The sequence below is a fragment of the Geotrypetes seraphini genome, chromosome 7 (genome assembly GCF_902459505.1).
Source record: "Geotrypetes seraphini chromosome 7, aGeoSer1.1, whole genome shotgun sequence".
Taxonomy (NCBI): domain Eukaryota; kingdom Metazoa; phylum Chordata; class Amphibia; order Gymnophiona; family Dermophiidae; genus Geotrypetes; species Geotrypetes seraphini.
Genome location: NC_047090.1, coordinates 38,753,622 through 38,776,859, shown reverse-complemented (window position 1 = coordinate 38,776,859; position 23,238 = coordinate 38,753,622). Strand labels below are relative to the sequence as shown.

At 45.8% G+C, this 23,238-nt stretch overlaps 1 protein-coding gene across 3 annotated transcripts in view; it reads left to right on the top strand.

Moving 5' to 3' along the window:
* Nucleotides 1-23,238, top strand: part of OTOGL (otogelin like) — a 197,852-nt gene that overhangs the window by 43,779 nt on the left and 130,835 nt on the right. For all 3 annotated transcript variants that reach the window (XM_033952626.1, XM_033952625.1, XM_033952624.1), the window contains exons 10-15: nt 3,002-3,108; nt 14,040-14,146; nt 17,101-17,226; nt 18,581-18,689; nt 20,242-20,288; nt 22,419-22,564. In XM_033952626.1, coding sequence (XP_033808517.1) covers nt 3,002-3,108; nt 14,040-14,146; nt 17,101-17,226; nt 18,581-18,689; nt 20,242-20,288; nt 22,419-22,564 — 642 coding nt within the window. The remainder of the gene's footprint in view (nt 1-3,001; nt 3,109-14,039; nt 14,147-17,100; nt 17,227-18,580; nt 18,690-20,241; nt 20,289-22,418; nt 22,565-23,238) is intronic.

Genomic DNA, 23,238 nt, shown 5'->3' with positions numbered 1-23,238 from the left:
ATTATTAAAATAACAGCAAACAACTATTCTGTGAAATGAAATATAGGGTCTGAGTTTGGTTGAGGGTGAAGGAGTGATGACTCTTGAGTGTTGGTCATGGAGGTGTTCAGTGGTCTGGTTTGTTTTATTTGGTTTAATGATGTCTGTTATTGAGGCATCTTGTATGACTTATGGAATTTTATATTTTGATGTATGTGTGGGTTTGGCCAGTTTTGGCCTTAAATGAAATTTGTCGTTGATATGATGTGTATGTTTATATGTAATTTGATTTGATATGTAAGTATGTAATTTGTTATAGTATGTCTCTGAAGTGTTTTGTACGATAAATGTAAATCTTTTATTTTGTATGTTAATATGTAATTCACCCTGGATAAGGGCGGGTGAGAAATAAACAAACTCACACTTATGCCTTAAAATAAAAAGCCAAGCAATTACGAGATTGCAAAGTAGCCAAATTTGAAAAGGCAAGTCGAAAAAAATAGGCTGTCAAAGTTTTCTGAAATGCCCAAAAAATCAGAGATCAGACGTATAGAATCTGGAACTGAGTTCCATAGTACAGGTCCAGCTACTTGGAACTTATGTGATCGATTTGCAACTTTGTTGACAGAACGAAGAGTGGGAACAGCCAAAAAAAAAAAAGCTCTGTCTTCTGATCTCAAAGAACGAGAAGGCACATAAGTCTGCAGTAGAGAAGCAATCACCTTGGGCAATAGATCCCGGACAGATTTGAATACCAGAATTATTTGTTAAAATAACTAGGTTATTACAAGGTTATTCGTTATAATAACTACTTTGGCACTATGCAAGTAGTGATGGAGCCAGGGCCGGCTCAACGGCTCTGGCACCCTGAGCCAACTTTTGCATCTGTGCCCCCCTTCCCAGTCATGATCCAGTAGCACCCTCTCTATCTCAAGTCTCCCTCCCCTTCTCTCCAATGCTGGTGATAAAGGGCATCAAAATCCTGAATCCCAATTCAGCATCGCTCCCTTCTCACTTGCAGAAGGGAGGAAAGGGGAGATGCCAGACTAGGATTTTGGCGCCCTATATCACCGGCGCCTTGGACCAGGGCATCACCTGGTCCATAGGGTGAGCTGGCCCTGGATGAAGCAGAGTTAGGGCTGAACAAATGTGTGCTTACTTATCTATGCAGATAATAGCAATATGCCCCTCAATTATATGAAAATAGAAAGGAAATTCTATACAGTAGGTGCTTATGGTTATGCACCCATTATATGCACGTCCTTTATAGAATATCACAAAGCGCTGGTCCCCATGCCCAGCTCTGGGTGCCAGACTTAGACCTGCTGAAATCTGGTGCAAATCTCAAGTTGGGTGCAGAGACCCATTATTCTATAACATTGCGTCAAAGTTTTGGGAACACTCTGACACACCAATGGCCCTTCCTTGACCACACACCCCTTTTTTGGATTATGCACTATGGCCTGGATTCTCGAACCTGCACCAATGTTCTAGGCACTGGTAGGCGCCCATATCTACATTAAAAACGCTGTCCAAACGGTGTTTCAAACTGAGATTTCGGGTGCATACCAGCGCCTAGAAAATTGGCACCAGAATTGTGCCTATGTAGGTGCTGTAGGCCTCCAAACACCACAGTAGGCATGGCCAACACAGGACGTAGCATTAGGGCGGCCTAAAGCGCCTACGTAGGCCCAATTTACACAAAAATAAGAGCCGGAAATGTAGGCCTGGAAAATCTGATGCCCATCTTTCACATCGGTGTGATTCCGAAACTGGCGCCGCTGCCTGACTGACATGCAATAGGTGCCGGTTCGAGAATCTGGGTCTAAGGGATTTAGGTGCTCAGCATTATGGAACAGCAAGCAGCCAGATGCGTATGAAGATCCTAATTGGTGCCAATTAATGTCGGTCATTGGTTGTTAGCATCCAATTACTGATGGTTAACAGCTCCTTAGCCAATTAAGTTGCACGTTCATCTTAAGATCGTGCCCAAATTTAGGCGGTCATATCTGGGTGCCATATTTAGAATCTGGGGGTATGTGTTACCCTCTTGCATTTAGGAAATCTCATTTCTACCAGGTCTCTATCTACTGTAACTGGCGCCTAAATGTTAGGTGTACTGATACTGGGTTATACTGGTTTTCTATAATGGAACCTTACCTCCCATTGAGCAGCCTTTGGGTGCTCAGTTATAGCTGCCCCCTGGACGCTATATATTGTGTTCAAAATTGCAATTATTGCAGCTGGTTGGCTTTGATTAGAAGCTGCACACGTGTCTGGCTGTATGGTATCCTATAAGGATTGGCACCAAACATTTCTAGCACATATCTGAAAACGGGGTCCGTTGAGCGCATTCCAAAAAGTTGCACACGGAATTACAGAATTTGGCCTAAGCGTGCCAACATTACACTTGGTTTCAGCGGGTGTTGAGTCCAGCGCCCGAAAGTAAAGTGTGGAATCCCGCATCTAAGCGCTTTTCCATAGGAGGCTAGGGCTACCAGACGTCCGGATTTCCCCCGGACATGTCCTCCTTTTCGAGGACACGTCCAGGGGTCCGGATGGCTTTTCAAAACCCGGCACTTAGTCCAGCGGTGCCGGGACGGCGTCTGGGCGTGTGCGGATGCAACGCGGTGACTTCACGCGCATGCGGTCATCACGTCCCATCAGTGCAAGCGCAGGTGCCCTCCCGACCAATGGACAGGTTGAGGGGGCGGGGCTGTGGGCAGAACAGGGCGTGACTTGGGCAGAACGAGGCCAGGCGGAACTGGGCGGGCTTGGGGGTAACTCTATATAAGGCGTGCTCCCTTTATTGAATGGCATTTACTGCCAAATCCTCAGTAAAGTGGCTTAATATTGACCTACATGTGCATATTGTATTCTGATTTGGTATTACATGAAAACAAATCTGCACTTTGTATCTGTGTTTTGATAGCAGGGTATAACGTCTTGTCTTTATTATCCAAGAAAGACAAAAAAGAAGAGAAATCCCAGCTGAAGCATACCTTTCTTTTATTCACTGCAGGTCATATTATCTAAATGTCAAATCATCTTGCAGTTTCCTTTTATCAGCTGCCATGAGAGTATAGATCCCTATTCCTACATTTCCAGCTGCATGAATGACCTCTGCGGGTAAGAAAAACAACACCCTTTAAAATATTTGTTCTAGCCAATCCAGAAACACCCAGAGTACATGATGGGTTAGCTTAATACTTGACTGCTTATGCCAAAGTTAGTAGTTTCAAGTTTCAAGTTTATTAGGATTTTATATACCGCCTATCAAGGTTATCTAAGCGGTTTTTACAATCAGGTACTCAAGCATTTTTCCCTATCTGTCCGGGTGGGCTCACAATCTATCTAACGTATCTGGGGCTACGGAGGACTGAGTGACTTGCCCAGGGTCACAAGGAGCAGCGCGGGGTATGAACCCACAACCCCAGGGTGCTGAGGCTGTAGATCCAACCACTGCGCCACATGCGGTTCATTCTTGTTGTTCGCATGTTCCCAATGCATGATTTTACATATCCACAGTTGCATCCATTGTGGCTAAGATTACCAGATTTTCCATCTGGTAAGAGAGGATTTGTGGTCCCACCCCATTACGCCACTGGGACTGCCCCCCCCCTGCCCCAACACACTCCCCCCCCCAACCCAGCTCCCCACAAATCTCTTCTCTTCGGGCCGGCGCAGATACACGCCAGCCCCAACCCAGATCACACCAGCTTTTCAAAACTTAGACAAAGTGCCGGGTTTTGAAAAGCTTTCCGGACAACCGGATATATCCTCTAAAAGAGGACATGTCTGGGGAAATCCAGAGAACGTGAGTCAAATAAAAGGACAATTAAGCCATTGTGATGTCACTGATGAGGTTGGCTCTTAGGCATTAGTGGAATTAGGCATTATGATGTCACAGTACCAGCTCTGCTTATAAGAACATAAGAGTTGCCTCCGCTGGGTCAGACCAGAGGTCCATTGCGCCCAGCGGTCTGCTCTCGCGGCGGCCCATCAGGTCTATGACCTCTAAAGTGGTTTCTTTACCATCTCTATAACCTACCTCTGCTTTTATCTGTACCCCTCAATCCCCTTATCCTTTAGGAATCTATCCAAACCTTCCTTGAACCCCTGTACTGTGCTCTGGCTTATCACAACCTCCGGAAGCACGTTCCATGTGTCCACCACCCTCTGGGTAAAAAAGAACTTCCTAGCATTTGTTCTAAACCTGTCCCCTTTCAATTTCGCCGAGTGACCCCTAGTATTTGTGGTTACCCACAATCTGAAGAATCTGTTCCTGTCTACCTTCTCTATGCCCTTCAGGATTTTGAAGGTTTCTATCATGTCTCCTCTAAGCCTCCTCTTCTCCAGGGGCCGGCTTTGACCCACCTCTGCCTCCCTCCTGCATCCCCGGACCTTACCTGGTGGTCTAGCGGTGATGCGGGATAGAAGCAATCTTGCTATGCTCCTGTCCCTGCCCTCAAGACTACAACAGGAACTCATGGCAGCTATTTTGATGATGGCTCTGCAAGGGGTAGTAGCGTAGGATGATCGATCCTGCCCCGCGTCACTGCTAGATCACCAGGTAAGGTCTGGGGAGATTCGGGCAGCCTGCAAAAAGAAGAAAAAAAGAAGAAGAAAAAAAAAATTGCAAATAATCAAATTCGCGAGTAGGGAAATTGCGAATCTGGAGGGAGAGCTGCACTGTTCTCCCAAGTAGAGAATGACATGGGGGACAAATTTTTCCCCGTCCCCATGGGAACTCATTTTCCCGTCCCATCCCGGTGAGTTCTTTTCCTATACCCTACCCCATTCCTGCAAGCTCTGCCCTCATCAGCACAAGCCTCAAACACTTTAAAATCCTAAGTATCAACATTCTAGAGCTCAGATTGTGATGTCATAATGCCTCATTCCACCAATTCCTAAGAGCCAACCTCAACGGTGATGTCACAATGGCTTGATTGTCCTATACTCAGCTAACATAAGAATTGCCAGACTGAAGGTGTGGCTCACTGGCTGAGCTGCTGCCTTGACACACAGAGTTTGTGAGATCAAATCCCACTGCTGCTTCTTGTGACCTAGGCAAGTTACTTAGGGCTCCTTTTACTAAGGTGCGCTAGCGTTTTTAGCGCGCGCTGAAGATTAGCGCATGCAAAACTGTGCAATAGACAAAAATACTAATGCAAGCTCTATGGAGGTGTTGGTGTCTAGCGCGCAGGGCATTGTACCGTGCGCTACTCCGTGTGCTAATGTCCTAACGCACCTTAGTAAAAGGAGCACATAGTCCTCCAGTGCCCCACCACCACAAAAAGGCAGTTTACAAGTCCCCATTCCCTTATAGAATGCTAGCATGTTTTTTGGGATTGGTGTGCAGCAGGGACATGTGTAACTTACAGTATTTGCTGTCCTAAGTTTATCTGGATTGCAGGTAAGAACATAAGAAGTTGCCTCCACTGGGTCAGACCAGAGGTCCATCGCACCAAGCGGTCCGCTCCCGCGGCGGCCCATCAGGCCTATGACCTGTGAAGTGGTCCCTGACTATTCCTATAACCTACCTCTACTTCTATCTGTACCCCTCAATCCCCTTATCCTTTAGGAACCTATCTAAACCTTCCTTGAACCCCTGTAGCGTGCTCTGGCCTATCACAACCTCCGGAAGCGCGTTCCATGTGTCCACCACCCTCTGGGTAAAAAAGAACTTCCTAGCGTTTGTTCTAAACCTATCCCCTTTCAATTTCTCCGAGTGCCCCCTTGTACTTGTGGTTCCCCACAGTCTGAAGAATCTGTCCCTGTCTACCTTCTCTATGCCCTTCAGGATTTTGAAGGTTTCTATCATGTCTCCTCTAAGTCTCCGCTTTTCCAGGGAGAATAGCCCCAGCATTTCCAACTTGTCAGCGTATGAAAAGTTTTCCATACCTTTTATCAGCTTAGTCGCTCTTCTCTGAACTCCCTCAAGTACTGCCAGGTAGCAATCTGAATATTGCTTCTGCCAGATAGCACTTCTCCCATACACTCCCGTGGTATTGTTTGGATCCTGCTGAGGCAGTCTGTAAGGACTAATGAGCAAATAAGGTGATGGCCATCGCTTAATTGGCAGTGTGCAGCTCTAAAGGGGGGGGGGAGGGCAGGTCAGAGACATTCTCAGAAATTAGGTGCGACGTTATAGAGCTTGGGGGTTTTGGTGGATAAAACAATGAAACCAGTGGCACAATGTGCAGCGGCCTCAAAAAAACCGAACAGAATATTGGGCATTATCAAAAAAGGTATCACTACCAGAACCAAGGAGGTTATCCTCCTGCTGTATAGGGCAATGGTGCGACCACATCTGGAGTACTGCGTTCAATACTGGTCACCGTACCTTAAAAAGGATATGGCGGCACTCAAGAGGGTCTAGAGAAGAGCAACAAAAATGATAAAGGGCATAGAAAACCTTCCTTATGCTGAGAGGCTGGAGAAGCTGGGGCTCTTTTCCCTGGAAAAGTGGAGACTTAGAGGGTATATGATAGAAACTTACAAGATTACGACGGGTATAGAGAAGGTAGAGAGGGACAGATTCTTCAGACTGGCGGGGGCAACAAAAACTAGAGGACACTCAAAAAAATTGAAGGGAGACAGATTCAGAACAAATGCCATGAAGTTCTTCTTCACTCAGAGGGTGGTGGACACCTGGAATTCGCTTCCAGAAGAGGTGGTAGAGCAGAGTACGATTTTGGGCTTCAAAATGGGATTGGATGAGTTCTTGAAGGAAAAGGGGATCCAGGAGTACAATTAGAGGGTTACTATACAGTACAAAATTCTTTGGAGCATTAGATCACTTACAGGTCATTGACTTGGGGGGCCGTCGCGGGAGCGGACTGCTGGACATGATGGACCTGTGGTCTGTCTCGGCAGAGGCGATGCTTATTTTTTATGCATGCGTAACTACCATCTGTTGGGTGCAAGCATTTACACCAGCCTTTGGCAGGGATAAGTGTGTGCATCCAAAGTTACCACAGGATGCCTCAGCATGCCGCAGGGTAAGCCCTTTTAAGTTGTGGCAAGCACGCACTTAGTAAAAGGGCCCCTGTGTATTACAAATCAGCTGGTAGATTTTATGCTGACATCTGTGGTTTCTGTATAGACTACTGGTGTAAGAACATAAGAATTAGAGAATGACACGGTGAAAAAATTGGTCCCCGTCACCGCCCCGTCCCCGTCTCACCATCCTCTGCACCGCCCCGTCACCGCCATTCCCTTCACCGCCCCGTCACCGCCACTGCCACCCCATTCACCGCCCCGTCACCGCCACTGCAACCCCATTCACCGCCCCGTCACCGTCACCGCTGCATACATAAAAGCCTCAAACGGGTACGATTTTATATACTTTTCTTTATTTACGTATAAAGGAAACATTCTTTAAAACTTTAAAACTTAGTTAAATATTAGTTAATAACTATACAAAAACAAAACACGCAGAGAAAAAATAAATTAATATAAATTCTCAAAACTGACACATTTTGATCACTAAATTTAAAATAGTTATTTTTCATACAGTTTTTCAATCACTAATCTTCCACCACCCCTGGGGCTAGCAATGCAAAAACAAACACGACATGTACTTTAAATGCTTACAATGTTAGCCTACATGGTAAGTAGACGCGGCCGCTGTACCTAATCGCGGCAAAGATCTCCCTGCCTGATTAGCATAGTGACCGCGGCTACGGCTGCAAGTCTCCCCTCCCCCCAGCGATCACGGCAGGAGGGCACCCAACCCCTCCTGTAGACCCCCCCCAACGGCCCTCCCGACAATCGCAGCAGAAGGGTACCCAACCCCTCCTGCCGGTCCTCCCAATGGCCTCCCCTAAGATCGCCGGCAGGAGGGTACCCAACCCCTCCTGCTGGACCCCCCCCCCAACGAACCCTCCCACCCCGGAACCCCCTTAGTCTTACTTTCCAAGTTGGACCGGACGGCTCCTCACACGTATGGCCAGCAGGCTTGCCTCCGTCCAAATGAGGCGGGCCCGCCCCTACCCTGCCCAACCCACAGGATCCTAGGGCCTGATTGGTCTAGGCACCTAAAGCCACTCCCGCTATAGGAGGGGCCTTAGGTGCTTGGGCCAATCAGGCCCTAGGATCCTGTGGGTTAGGCAGGGGAGGGGAGGGGCGGGCCCGCCTCATTTGGACGGAGGCAGGCCTGCTGGCCAGACGAGCGAGGAGCTGTCCGGTCCAACTTGGAAAGTAAGACTAAGGGTGGTGTTTCGGGATGGCGGGGTTTGTTGGGGGAGGGTCCGGCAGGAGGGGTTGGGAACCCTCCTATTGGCGATATAGGGGGCCGTTGGGGGTGCCGGCAGGAGGGGTTGGGCACCCTCCTACCAGTGATCATAGGGGGGCTGTTGGGGAGCTGGCAGGAGGGGTTGGATATCCTCCTGCTGCGATCGTCGGGGGGGCTGTTGGGGTAGGCAGGAGGGGATGGGTACCCTCCTGCCGCGATCGTTGGGGAGGGCTGGTTCTGTCGGCATGAAGGGCTGAGGGCGATCGTCGGGGGGGGGGGGGCGGGTTCTATTGGCAGGAAGGGTTGATCTGACAAATGAGGAGCATGGTGAAACACAGGTAAATAGCGGTTCCTAGAAGGGGGGACATTGGCCTGCGGGGACAAATCTATTCACCGTTTTTGCGGGCGGTGAAAGGATTTGTACCCGCGTCTGCGGCGATTTGCTAATGAGGTCACCATAACCCGCAGCCAAACCGCAGCCACGCAGCGGTTCGCTGCGGGGATCGCTCCCCGTGTCATTCTCTAATAAGAATAGCCATAATGGGTCAGACCAATGATCCACATAGCTCAGCACTTCCAATAGTGGTCAATCCAGATCACAAGTACCTAGCAGAAACCCAAAGAGTAGCAACATTCCAGAGCTGAGATTATGATGTTATAATGCCTCATTCCACCCAGTGCTAAAGAACCAGGTTCATCAGTGATGTCACAATGGCTTGACTGTTCTATACTTGGCTCACATAAGAATAACCATACTGGGTCAGACCAATGGTCTACTTAGCCCAGTATCCTGCTTCCAACAGTGGCCAATCTAGGTCACAGGTACCTGGCAGAAAACCCAGAGTAGCAACATTCCCAAATCCCCCCAAAAGCAGCAAGATTCCAGAATCCCGAAGAGTAACAAGGTTCTAGAACCCAACATAGTAGCAACGTTCCATGCTACCGATCTCAAAGCAAGCAGTGGCTTTCCCCCATATCTGTCTCAATACCAGACTGTGGACTTTTCCACCAGGAACTTGTCCAAGACTTTTTAAATCCCAGACTACATTACTTTCTTGAAATGAAAACTGGGACACTGAACTGTGTGTATCATATGAAAATATCTGAAGGCGAACTAGACCTCGTTGTGAAATAAGCGTTAAATTTCAGTCATTGCTTTTCAACATTTTGTGTATGGAAAACTTCACAATTAGATAACTGGCAAGGCTGTTCAAATACTATGAATTTCTGAGGCTTGGTGAAACCCTTTGTGTCTCTGGTATGCCATTAATTTGGACTTATGCTGCTCACAAAAGAGCCCTTTCTGTCCTGTGGCTTAGTGTCAGTTTAGGAAGTTCCCTGAGTTTTAAAGCTCAGATGCCAAGTTATTCTGTAACCTAAGGCTCATTTAGATGGATGGATTGCAATGAGCTGGAAAACCAGATCACTCTAAAAGTGATTTTACAACTGCGCTGCTAAATCCTGAGGAACGGCACCTGCAAAGAGGGGGATTGTTCTGCAAACAATTATCGACTTCATTCATTTGAAAATATTTCCCCAAATATAAAAGGCCTTGTGCTAGAATGCTTTTAGGGGGAAATTTGATGCGTGGTGCCCAAAGTCAGGTGCCAGGATGATCCACACCAAGATATGTGTTCTGTAAAGAGCGCTCTGCATGGCATGATCTTTACAGAAGGTGCATGGCCAGGGGTGGGTCAGGGCATTCCCAAATTTTAGGCACCGTGTTATAGAATAACGTCTGTTAAGCACCCAAATGCCACGTGCACCAGGTTTCAACAGGCGTAAGTTGAGTGCAGGGAGATTTCAGGAGTGCCGCGGCACACTGGGGAAGAGGAGAGGCGCCGGCGCCGGAAGACTGCCTGTGGGACACGTCTCTGGTGGCGAGAGGCGCGTCCTATAGACAAGCGGCTGGCGTCTCTCCTCTCCGGCCCTCTTCCCTTCTGGCGCCCCCCTTCTGGCGTCTCGGGGCCCGTGCGCGTGAGGTCATCGCGGCGACGTCCGCGGACTTCCGGAGGCCTCGAGCCGTGGCCACTAAGTTTAGTGTGCCGCCTCTCGAGAAAGTTTGCGGGACACTGCGCTAGTGTATAAAGGCTGCTTACCACTGACCCCCGTTTGTGTTTACTAAGGTGCGCCATGCTTTTTAGCATGCGTTCAGTGCACGCTAAATAAACGTGCACTAATCGCTAACGCATCCATAGACTAACATGCACTAAAAAGCATAGCGCACCTTAGTAAAAGGAGCCCGAAGTGACCTCTATAGAACTGCCACTTAGCGCGGGTCTGAATAGCACTTAACTTTGGGTGCCATTTACTAAATCTGGCTCTACATGACTTTTTAAATTAGTCCCCTTATGATTTTGTGATTTTGCCTTGAATAAGGTAATGTGGTAGCCATTGTAGATGACATGAATGCATTGAAATCCAGGACAAGAAAAAATTAGCATAAAATAATAGATTTTGGGAATTAGTACTCCTTTCCTCAGCTCAGAGTACAAGATAACATTACAAGAAAATGCCATTGACTTGACAGAGAAATAAGGGTGTTTGTTGTTTTTTTTAATATATCTTTATTTCTAGAATTATTTCTACAACTGTGGTTCCTTCCCCCAGATGGTATTATTTCTTCAATGGGACAGGATTTTTAAGAAAGGGGTTAGGGAATTATTTTGTAAATCCTTTATTATAGGTCAAATATGTATTTTACGATATTGGTTGGAAGAAAGTCCACCCTCATTTTGGCATTGGAGGGCAGCATTTCATGCTCTTATGATTATGGAAGCTAGGGCGACCTTCCCATCTTATAAAAAACAGAGTAAATTTTGGATGATCTGGGAACAGCAATTATCAGCCAGAGCATGCAGTTTTGTAGTGAACTCATTACATTTGTAATCATAAAGTGAAGCACTGTTTATTAGTAATATTTGGAAACTAGTCTTTAAGCCCCTTACATTAACGGTGCTAGAGTAGATGTCTGTCTGTCTGGGGTTTTTTTTTCTTTGTCTCTTTCTCCTTGCACGCTGCCTGTCTGTCATTTTTTCTGTCTGTGTCTCTCCCTATGTCCTTAGTGCCCTCAGTGCCTCCTTTCTATGTCCTTAGTGCCCCTTCCTATGTCCCTAGTGTTCCTAGTGCCTCCTTCCCATGTCCTTAGTACCTCTTTCCCATGTCCTTAGTACCTCTTCCTATGTCCTTAGTGCCCCCATTACCTCTTTCCTGTGTCCATAATGCCCCCAGTGCCTTCTTCCCATGTCCTTAGTGCCCCAGTGCCAGTGTACTGTGTCCTTAATGGCCCCAGTGCCTCCTTCCTGTGTCCATAGTGCCCCAGTGCCTTTATCCTGCTTAGTGCCCTCAGTGCATCCTATGTCCTTAGTGCCCTCAGTGCCCATTTCTATGTCCTTAGTGCCCACAGTGCCTCCTTATGTCCTCATCATTATCTTCCAGACTTTGTCACACCCCCACCCCCGATGCCAGCCTGCCTGCCTCCCATCCCCCTGAGCAGCATGTTTCCATTGACTCCCCCAATGCCTGCCTGCCTCCCATCCCCCTGAGCTGCATGTTTCCATTGAAACCCCCCCACCCTCCTCCGATGCCTGCCTGCCTTCCATCTCCCTTCCATTGAACCCCCCATCCCCATGCCAGCCTGCCTCCCATCCCCCTGAGGAGCATATTTCCATGGAAACCCCCCCCCCCCCGATGCCAGCCTGCCTGCCTTCCATTGAAACCCCCCCACCCTCCCTCCAATGCCAGCCTGCCTGCCTCTAATCCCCCTTCCATTGAACCCCCCCCCCATGCCAGTCTGCCTGCCTGCCTCCCATCCCCCTGAGCAGCATGTTTTTAAACCCCCCCGGCACACCAGAATTTGAGGTGTGTTACCTGGCTGGTCATTCGACGCGCGCATGCGCACTCTGCCGGCCACATCCCGACAGATCAGATCTCAGGGAACACGGGATAAGAGTGCGCATGCGCGCTTAGCATATTATTATTATAGATGGGATGGGGGTAGGAGGGATGAGAAGGGAGGTGGGAGTGTTGGGGGGGTACTTTATCGTGTCTGTATTGTAATGATAATTGATTGTTGATTTTATATATCTGCAATGTATTAACTGAGTTGAGATGATATTCTTTGTAAGATTTTTGATATGTATATTTTATTTTTAAAACTCAATAAAAAAATTATTGAACATAAAATATCTTTACTGATTTTAGAGAATAATAGTTAAACAAAAAACCTGCAACAAGATGAATACAATTGAAATGAATAGTTGCATAGCATTACCATTTTATAGGAAGAAAAGAGCAATGATATAGGGTGACATACGTAAGGAGATTCATACATTATCACAAAATGTGTCTAGCAGTGCCCATGTTTTCCGGAAATGAGAGTGAGTAGGATTTTTTTTAAAAAATGTAAAAAATTTTTTTGAAGCTATGAATTCTTTATATTTGTTAAAGGTACAGATTTAGGGCTCCTTTTACTAAGGTGCGCTAGCGTTTTTAACGTGCGCTAAAAATTAGTGCGTGCTAATAGCGCGCTAACCAAAAAATACTGATGCCAGCTCTATGGAGGTGTTAGCATTTTGCATGCGTGCTAAAACCGCTAGCACACCTTAGTAAAGGAAGCCCTTAATTCTACCAATCATGGGTATTTAGGGCTCCTTTTACTAAGGTGCGCAAGCATTTTTAACGCATGCTAACCACACGCTAACTGAAAAATACTAACGCCAGCTCTATGGAGGCGTTGGCGTTTAGCGCATGCGCTAAAACCAATAGCGCACCTTAGTAAGGGAAGCCCTTAATTCCACCATTCATGGGTATTTAGGGTTCCTTTTACTAAGGTGCGCTAGCGTTTTTAGCATGCGCTAAAGATTAGTGTGCGCTAACTGCACGCTAATTGAAAAATACTAACACCAGCTCTATGGAGGCATTAGCGTTTAGCACGTGCGCTAAAACCAATAGCGCACCTTAGTAAAGGAAGCCCTTAATTCCACCATTCATGGGTATTTAGGGCTCCTTTTACTAAGGTGCGCTAGCGTTTTTAGCGCACGCACAAGATTAGCGTGGCCTAGTCAAAAAATCTCCGCCTGCTTAAAAGGAGGTGGTAGCGCGTGGCATTATAGTGTGCGCTAAGCATGCGCTAAAACCACTAGCGCACCTTTGTAAAAGGAGCCTTAGTTGGGAGCTGTCTTTCCAATAAGGTGGACTGCCAGAGCAATCATGATATCAAAGAGCTTAGTGTTGTCTCTTAACAGGCGAATATCAGGGTTGTGAGATCTCGATACAATAGTTTTATATAAGTCATCTATAGATAAAATATTTTCATTTTAGTATCCCAGTATGATTGAATGGTGGGACATTGAAAAAGAGAATGAAATAGTTTTTTTTTAAAGTTAGTATTGCAAACAATTCTACAGTCTCCCTCACCTTATCGTTCTTACCTCCCTTTCCTCTACCTTTGTAATATAATCCTTGTTTCAGTTCTATTTTCTGGCACTGCCATTATTTACCCTGGTGTACTCATTCCATTTGGACTTGAAGAATGTAGCAGGAATTTCTAAAACCTAGTCAAGAAGCGCATTAAGTATATTTTATATTTGTTGATTTTAATATTTCTCTTTATTTTGCTTTACAACTGTTGGCTTGTGTTTTCTCCAGGGATAACGGTACGCTATGTCCTGCTAAGCTTTAAAATGGTTTTGGTTTGTCTTTTTAATGAAACGGCAAAATAAGAAATGCGTTAATATCTCTGCAGCCTGGCAGGGTTAGTAGAGGAGGAGAGACGGTGCATTTTTTGGATTCATCCTACCAGTCATCTTTTGTCTTTTAGGATGGACGATGATGAGACTTACTGCCGAGCTGTGACTGAGTATGCCAGAGCATGCTCGCATTCAGGTTACCCAGTCAGGGACTGGCGGGACGACTTTCCAGCATGTAGTAGGTTTTATTTAAATCCTTTTTACAGTCCTAACTTTCATCTGCCTGGTTAGTAAACGGGATAAATCCTACTCTGCCAAAGTTCCATCCCCAGACAGTCCCTCACTATCCAGATAGTACTGGGGTGGACTGTTAAGGAGACGGAATGGCAGTATCTGAGTTATCTTTGAGGAACTTCAAAGCAGCAATAAAAACCTGGCTATTTACTTAAGTGTTCAGTCCCTCATAGGGTGATTGATGCTGTCAGCGGCTATCCCTTTCCTTCAATCTAGAATGCTTGGGCGAGGAATCCACTCCGTCCCCGCCCGTCCCTATAAACTTCAGAAATAGTTATTTCATTTAATTATGCTACTGAATTAAAGGCTCTGGTAGAAACCCATTTACAAATAAGCAAAGAGACTATTAATTTGGAAATATTAATTGGGAAGAATACATACTTTGTAAACGGGTTTCTACCAGAGCCTCTAATGTTTATAAATTTTTATCAACACAACTAATATACTATATCCTGAAGCAAAAGAAATATAATTTTTTTCCTACCTTTGTTGCCTGGTTTCTGCTTTCCTCATGTTCTCATTCAATTCCTTCCATCCACTATCTCTCTTCTCTCTGCATCTTCCATTTGCTCTGTTACTGTGCCTCTCCCTTTATCCCCCCTTCCAAATTGGTCTGGCACCCATCTTCTTCCCTCTGCTCCCCCCATAGTCTGGCATCTCTGTCTTCTTCCCTGCCAGCGTCTTCGCCCCATTCTCTCTTCCCCATTTCCCTTCAACGTCTTCTCCCCACTCTCTCTTCCCCATTTCCTTTAATTATCTTCTCCCCACTCTCTTTTCCCCATTTCCCTTCAGCATCTTCTCCCCACTCTCTTTTCCCCATTTCCCTTCAGCATCTTCTCCCCACTCTTTTCCCCATTTCCCTTCAGCATCTTCTCCCCACTCTCTCTTCCCCATTTCCTTTCAGCAGCCTTCTCCCCCCATTTCCCCCATGTCCTGTCAGCGTCCTTCTCCTCCCTATGTCTTCCCCATGTGCTTTCAGTATCCTTCTCCCCCCTCTGTCTTCCCCATGTCCTTTCAGTGTCCTTTCAGCGTCTTTCTCCCCCCATCTTCCCCATGTCCTATCAGCGTCCTTCTCCTCCCTCTGTCTTCCCCATGTCCTTTCAGCGTTCTTCTCTCCCCCCGTCTTCCCCATGTCCTTTCAGTGACCTTCTCCCCCCCCCATCTTCCCCATGTCCTTTCAGCATCCTTCTCCCCCTTCTGTCTTCCCCATGTCCTTTCAGCGTTCTTCTCTCCCCCCGTCTTCCCCATGTCCTTTCAGTGACCTTCTCCCCCCCGTCTTCCCCATATCCTTTCAGCGTCCTTCTCTACCCCTTTGTCTTCCCCATGTGCTTTCAGCGTCCTTCTCCCCCCTCAGTTTTACCCATTTCCCTTAAGCATCTTTTCCTTTCCACTCCACCTTTCCTTCCTTTCTCCCTCCCTGCCCCTTACCTTCGTGGCGCTTCCTCGCCCGCCCGACAACAGAACAGGCCCGGTCCGACAAACCTCCCTGCCCTGAATCCAGCTGCTGTAAGAAGATAATTTAGATTCACGGCTATAGGGCAGGGAGGTTTGTCGGACCGGGCCTGTTGTTGGTCGGTCGTGGGAAAGCGCCACGAAGGTAAGGGGATCTGGCCGGCTCTTCACCCCCCTAAGGCTGCCCCGGGGCGGACTGCCCCCCCTTGGTACGCCACTGCCTTGAATTTTTCCTACCTGCCCTGCCGCAGCATACAGCTGACCGGAAATCTTCCCGATGTCAGCACTGACGTCGGAGGGAGGGAGGGCTTTGCTTAAGCCCTCCCTCCGATGTCAGCGCTGACATCGTGGAAGACTTCCGATCGGCTGTGTGCTGCGGTAGGGCAGGTAGGGAAAAGAAGACGAGCCTCGCGGCTCGAGTGCATCCAACCCCGCAGGAACCCCGCGACCCTAGGAAGCGTTCCCACGGGATCCCCGTGACCCGAAGGGGGAACCCGCGGGATCCTCGCGGGATTCCCGTTGTCCCCGTTCCCGTGCAGCCCTCTACATTGTATCAAGCAGGTCATGATAAACTTGTCAAAGCCCTCTTTTAGGGAAATCAAAAGTCAAGCACAAGATAACCTGAATTGTGCCAACATCAACCAAACTATGAACCAGGAGTGTCCAACCTTTTGGCTTCCCTGGGCCGCATTGGCCGAAAAGAATTATTCTGGGGCCGCACAAACGTGCAAACGCTGCAGCAAGACAGAGGAGGGAACCGGCAAGATGGTAAACACCCGAGGGCAGCAGAGGAAAACACTGCATCGCCTTCGACCGGGGCTGCACAAAATACTTCACGGGGCTGCATGTGGCCCTCAGGCCACAGGTTGGACACCCCTGCTGTAAACAGTTTGTCAGGTCTGATTAAAGTGGCCTGGGAAGGTTTTAAAGAGCTACTATTTTACAGCATAAAGCATTAAAATCTTTTAACGCTTGGCTTTGGATTTTCATATGGGTTCCCCAATGTTACCATTGCCATTGAGTTGCCTCGCTTTCGAATGAGTCTAGATCAGAAGGTAAAGGGACGCTGCATTGCACTTGTATTTAATTCATTTTCTATCCCTTTCTCCCCAAAGAGCCCAGTATGGGTTACAAGGATTTTCTTAATGTATGTATACATATGTTATGATCTATTATTCAATCAATTTGTACCTCGCTTAATCTATTGTAAACCGCATAGAACTTAACGGTATTGCGGTATATAAACTGTTATTATTATTATACATATGTTATGATCTATTTGTGAAGTGCATTATTCTGTAAGATGCTCAAATTTAATAAAGATTGAAGTAAAAAAAGAAAAGAAATTCCTTCCACTTGTTTTCTGGAATGCATCTATAGTTCAAACTGAATGAACTGAGGGGGTACGATGTGGCAGGGTCACCTTTGTCGTCATTTGTGTTTTAGCTGAAAAGTGCGAAGATAGTTTTGTCCATCGGGATTGCATCAGCTGCTGCCCTCCGACCTGCACATTCGAGAAAGAATGTTTGGGGAGCAACCTCCACTGCCTTGATGGGTGCTACTGTCCAGATGGTAAACATATCATTTTCATTTAAAATAAATCAAAGTATTATCACAGTAGAATAAGGCATCAAAGAATAGAACACTAGCAACGGCCATTCAAGTGGTGAAAATGAATCAAAAATGGATCAGTTGCATCGGTGGCGTAGTAAGGGTGAGCGGTACACCTCCACATGCCCTCCAAACCCCCCTGCTGCATCTGTGCCCCCTTCACTTTCCCTGTACTTTTTAACTTCTATGGCCTAAGCAATAGCCCCACGTTGGTATCGGCTCACCTTTGACCTCACTTCCTAGGTTAGGGTCCTTGAAGTGACATCAGAAAGAGAGTGCCGATGCCGACGCGGGCAGCAACCTTGCGCCGGGGAAGTAATTGTATGGTGGAAGGCAAGGGGCATGCGCGCATGGCAATGAAAGGTGCAGGGAGGGCAGAGAGGAGGAGGGATGAGCGGCGCCCCTCCCCTGCTCTCTGAACCTCCCTCGCCGTGTGCCCGAACCCTTCCCTTTCCCTGTACATTTTTAACTTCTCCGATGTGAGCAGCATGCCCACGTCTGTATCGGCTCGCCTTTTGACGTCACTTCTTAGGTGCAGGTCCCGGAAGTGACATCAGAAAGAGAGCGCCGATGCCGACATGGGCAGCAACCTTGTGCCGGGGAAGTAAAAAAAAGATTCGGGGGAAGGAAAGGGGAATGTATGCATGGCAAGGAAACATAGAAACATAGAGTATGATGGCAGATAAGGGCCGGCGGCCCAACAAGTCTGCCCAATCAAGACTAGCCCTCCCTCCCTGGGGTATCCATTTTTTATTTTTATTTTTTTAAGCATAACTCTAGGATACCCCTACCTGTTTGTCTCATTGATTCTTAAAGTCGATCACGCTACTGGCCTCGACCACCTGGCGTGGAAGACCATTTCATAGATCAATCACCCGCTCGGTGAAGAAGTATTTCCTGGTGTCTCCATGAAATCTTCCCCCCATGAGTTTTAGCGGATGCCCTCTTGTCGCTGTGGGACCCTTTAGAAAAAAGATTTCTTCCTCCACTTCATTTCATCCCGTGACATATTTGAATGTTTCTATCATGTCCCCCCGAAGGGTGGAGAGAAGGAGGGGTGCTGCACCCTTAGGATGACCGTACCTGGGGTGGACCGCCCCAACCCTTACTACGCCACTGAGTTGTATTGCTTATTCAACATTAAATTCATTGGGTTCAACGGTCACCAAAGTCTAGGCAATTTATTTATATTTCTAAAGACCATTTTAGAAATTGTACCTGGCTTATTATGGCCAATGTGCTCCAGTGCCTTCTGCCATATAAACCAGCGAGGAAGAGATTACACTCTGCAGCTTACCATTTGTTTATGAAATAGGTCTCATTATGGATAATGGAACCTGCGTCTCTGTAGCTAGTTGTCCATGCGTCTATCATGGGACAACTTATCCTGTGGGCTCCAAGATTGAACAGGAATGCAGCAAGTGGTATGTGGCCTTCACTGGAATATTCTCACCTTTCTGTGTATTATTTTGCTCAATCCAGTCCTTGAGACAGCACTCGGCCAGTCAAGTTTTCATAATTCCCACAATGAATACTCATGAGATAAATTTGAATGCACCACCTCCATTGAATGCAAATGTTTCTACTGCGTATTCATTGTGGGTATCCTGAAAACCTGACCTTCTGGGTGTGTCTCGAGGGCTGGGTTAAGAACCATGGCTGCCACGAGTTCCCATGGCAATTTCAAAAAGATCTTAAAACCCACTTATTTAAACAATATAATATACATTACTGATTTTCATATTATCATGTAGTTATAATGTATCTTTTAATCCTTTTATCTATATTTATTTTAGTTTAAATTGTGGTTTTTTAAATTCATTTGTTTGTTTTTTAAATCTTTATTTGTTTTTAAAACTCACAATAAGTGTAACATAAAATACAATCATTTTATACTTTAACATCACTTAATATATCATCAAATTCGAACTCTCATCAAATATTCCCCCTCCCTCATACCCAACAATTATTTATAAGCATAAGAAATCATAAAATATTCCCACCTCCCATCCCACTCTGGACAAGTATGAACAAAAAGGAAAAAAAAATAATATTTATTCTATGCAGTAATTTCAACCTTTACAGTATCTTGTTAATGGCTCCAAAATATCCTGAAATTTCCTAAAATGCTGCAGGGCAATTACCCTTTCCATTTTAAATATGTGACACAAAGAGTTCCACCAAAAGCTATAATTCAGCCTATCCCAATTTTTCCAATTATTCGTAATCTGTTGTATGGCAACCCCTGTCATAATAATTAAAAGCTTGTTATTATTAGAGGATATTTGGCTCTTATTCCTCATTGACATGCTAAACAATACGGTGTCATAGGTATTCATTAGTTTTAATGCTTGAATTAGTTACTTAGAATTTTATTATGTATGATGTTATTATTATATTGTATGCTGAGTACCTATTGTGTAAACCGCTATGAACTGCTGGTTAGGCAGTATATAAAAATAAATTACTATTATTAAGTGAAACTCTACTGTATACCTATTTTATATTTCATTCATATTGTACGGTAGGAGTGCAACGCTGTGTATCTCAATGGAGAAGGGGAAGACATCTTCATGTTGAATTTAGTGAGGAAAATGGTAGTAATACCGCTGGATTGTTGGTTTAATCACAACTTGATTATGAATAAGACTGGGCCATCTTCTGCTCTGTTGCCTGCGCAGAACGTTGGCAGCATCCGATAACTTCCAGCAGCCACGAATGAACCAGATATTCAGTGCTGGTGTTTAGCTATGGCCCAGAGCTGAGTGTTTGGTTCTAAAGTGCCGTGGGCTGAATTTTGACCAGTTAGTATCTAATGCATACAGATATGTTGCCCATGTGTTATGGATATTCAGAAACCCCAAGTGGCTGGGGGAATCCCTGCAGACAGGTTAGGGAAGCCCTGTATTAGCACACTTGTGTCAGATAGTATTTGAAAACTTGTGTGATGCGATTTCTCTGTATTTATCTATTTAGTATTTGTTCTGGTGGCATCTGGAACTGCACCGAGCATGACTGCCCAGGTAAATATTTTAATAGTCCACATTGTTAGTAGAACATATTTACTACTTGATGCTAACAATTAGTATGATAAATCCCTTAAACGCGGGTAGTTAGTTTATAACTGGCATAAAGATATATAACCTCAATGAAACATCACCAGTCCTAGTTCTTTTTTTAAAATCTTTCCTCGTACAATATGCATATCTGGTATATTTAATGCATCATTTTAAATTCTAATGCATATAACACATCTGAACTTTTTAAATTAAAATTTTTTAAAATTTTATATACAAAAAATAAAGTTCAAATGTGATGTATTAAATATACAAGATACGCATGTTGTACGAGGAAATTTTTGATTGAAATTAACAATTAGTATGATCCATATTTAGCAGTGACACTAAGGGGTATTTTAACTAGACTGCGGCAAAGAGTGATCTTATCGCGCTCTTATGTGAGCATTCTTGTGCACTAAGGCCAGTTTTACTGCGGGAGCAAAATGGCTGAAATTTTTCTATTAGTGGCCACATTCATTTTGCCAGATTCGGAAGTGAGCCCTGTCCACTAGGCATGCGCTAATCGGCATATGGCAATAATAGGTGCTCTAACTAATTAGCACAGAACATATCCACTCTCCACCCACCCCTTGAATCCCCCTAAATTTTTTTTAAACATGTGGGTAGTGCAAACACATGGCAAAATTACCACAGGACACCTTAGAAGGCCCTGCGGTAAGCCATTTTGGGCCAGATTCTCTGAAGGACACCTAACTTATTCCCCCTTTTACTAAGCTGTGGTAGAGGTTTCTACTGCGGCCTGGAGTGCTAAATGCTCCGACACTCATATAATTCCTATGAGCATTGGCGCAGCGTCGGATCATTTCGTGCCCCGGGCCATGTTAGAACCGTTTGCCGTGGCTTAATGAAAGAGGGCTTTAATTGGCAAATTCCCTTAATAGCTTCAATAATTGAAAAAAATAAAAATGAATTCAGCGATAAGGCATCTACTCAATTCTATAGAAGGTAGGCGCCTATCGCATGGCACTAAGTGGCATTTAATGTCTAAGTGGGTACTTTTATGGGTAGAGCGTCTTAGAAACATAAAAACATAGAAAATGATGGCAGAAAAGGGCCACTAGCCCAACAAGTCTGCCCACTCTAAGGACCCTCCCCCCTTAGACTTAGGTGCCACTAAGCGCGATGCGCCAAAAACTTAGGCACCTGAAATGTAGGCCTTTAAAACCCTGGCCTACGTTTCTGGCGCCTAGAGTCCTTGGGAGCCTCGATTCTGGAAGCGGCGCCTGTCCATGAATGACACGCGGCAGGCGCCACCTACAGAATCGGGGCCTTAGCGTGTGGTAGGGTAGCTGTGTCGATTACTGCAGATACGCCCACTCTGTGCCCCAGACACTCATCCCCCCCCCACTCTGCAGTAAAAATAAAAATAGCTTTTTAACGTGTGGTGTGGGTGTGATAATCTGGAACTCGCTGCAGGATGCCTGAGTGCGTCCTGCTGTAAGCCCTTTGAAACAGTGGCAAGCACACAGCTTAGTACTGTAAAAGGATCTCTTAAATGTGAATAGAATGATTATAAATTAATACACGGGAGTAGCTACAAAGTATCATGGAACAGAATGCTAATTGTTTCAAGGTATTTTTGCAGGAGCAACTCCCGAACCTGAGCTAGAATAGTTCTGGCTCCGGCCTTTTGGCTGTGCATACATAGGGTTCCCAGATTTTACAACAGTAAAATCTGGACACGTGGCCCCACCCCCACCCCTGCCCAGTTCTACACAGCCCTGCCCAGTTCCACATAGCCCCACCCCCCCCAAACCTCTTCTCTTCGAGCTCGGAGCCATGTTCGGAGGGCCTCCGAGCGTGCGCGGCTGTGATGCAATGATGTCGTATGCATGCGTGCCCGCGTGTGACATCACCGTGTTGCATGCGCAGATGCCCTCCAGACACGGCCCCGAGCTCAAAGCTTTTCAAAACCCAGAGAAAGTTTGAAAAGCCGTCCGAACACCTGGAGAGTCCTCTAAAAAGAGAACATGTCTGGGTAAATCATGACTTCTGGTAGCCCTATGCGTACTGTATGAGATCACTTTTGCCATTTACAAGGCTGCTGACTGGAGTTTTCTTCTTTCTCCTAAGCTGAATGCTCAGTTATAGGTGACTCTCATTTCACGACTTTTGATGGCCGCTATTTTACCTTTCTCGGCATGTGTCAGTACATTCTAGTAAAAGGCACCGGAAAAGAGAAATTCGCAGTCACATTGGAAAAGATCCCCTGTGGTCGAGTAAGTACAATTTCCTTTTTTTCTTCTGGGAGTGGGGCCAGCTTAGTACCTATATGAACTCTGACAAACCTTGGCTTACACAGCTCTACAGTAAGCTTTCCTGCCTTCTGTGGGTCCTTTTTTATATCTGTAAAAGAAAAGGCAATGATTAGCGAGGCGTACGAGCAAGTCCAGTGAGTTTAAAGAAGTGTACTGTATTTTGGTATTCCACAGCGCTATGGTACAACCTTTAAAAGGGGTAGTTCTGTTAATATGGTGTAACAAAACTGACAGAGGCAGATGGCACCTTTTAGATAATACCTTATTCTTTCACTCTCATGTTTCCAGAGTTGTCTTTTCTTCATTCTTAAAACTTTGTCAGCTTCGTTCTGTTCTGTCGCTCTTAAACCGTAATTCTCTCCGGATTCTTTTACATTCTCTGGTTCTCTCCAAACTCGACTATTCTAACTATTTTAATTGGTCTTCCTCAATATCAACTTTTGTCATCTTCAGCTAGTTCAAAATACATCTCAAAATACAGCTCTATGCTTTCTCTATTGTCGATCTAAATATGATCATACTAGTCTTTAAGCCCATTACATTAACGGGTGCTAAAATAGATGTGTCTGTCTGTCTTTCTTTCTGTCTCTCTCTCCTTAGCCGCTGTCTGTCTGTCTTTCTTTCTTTCTGTCTCT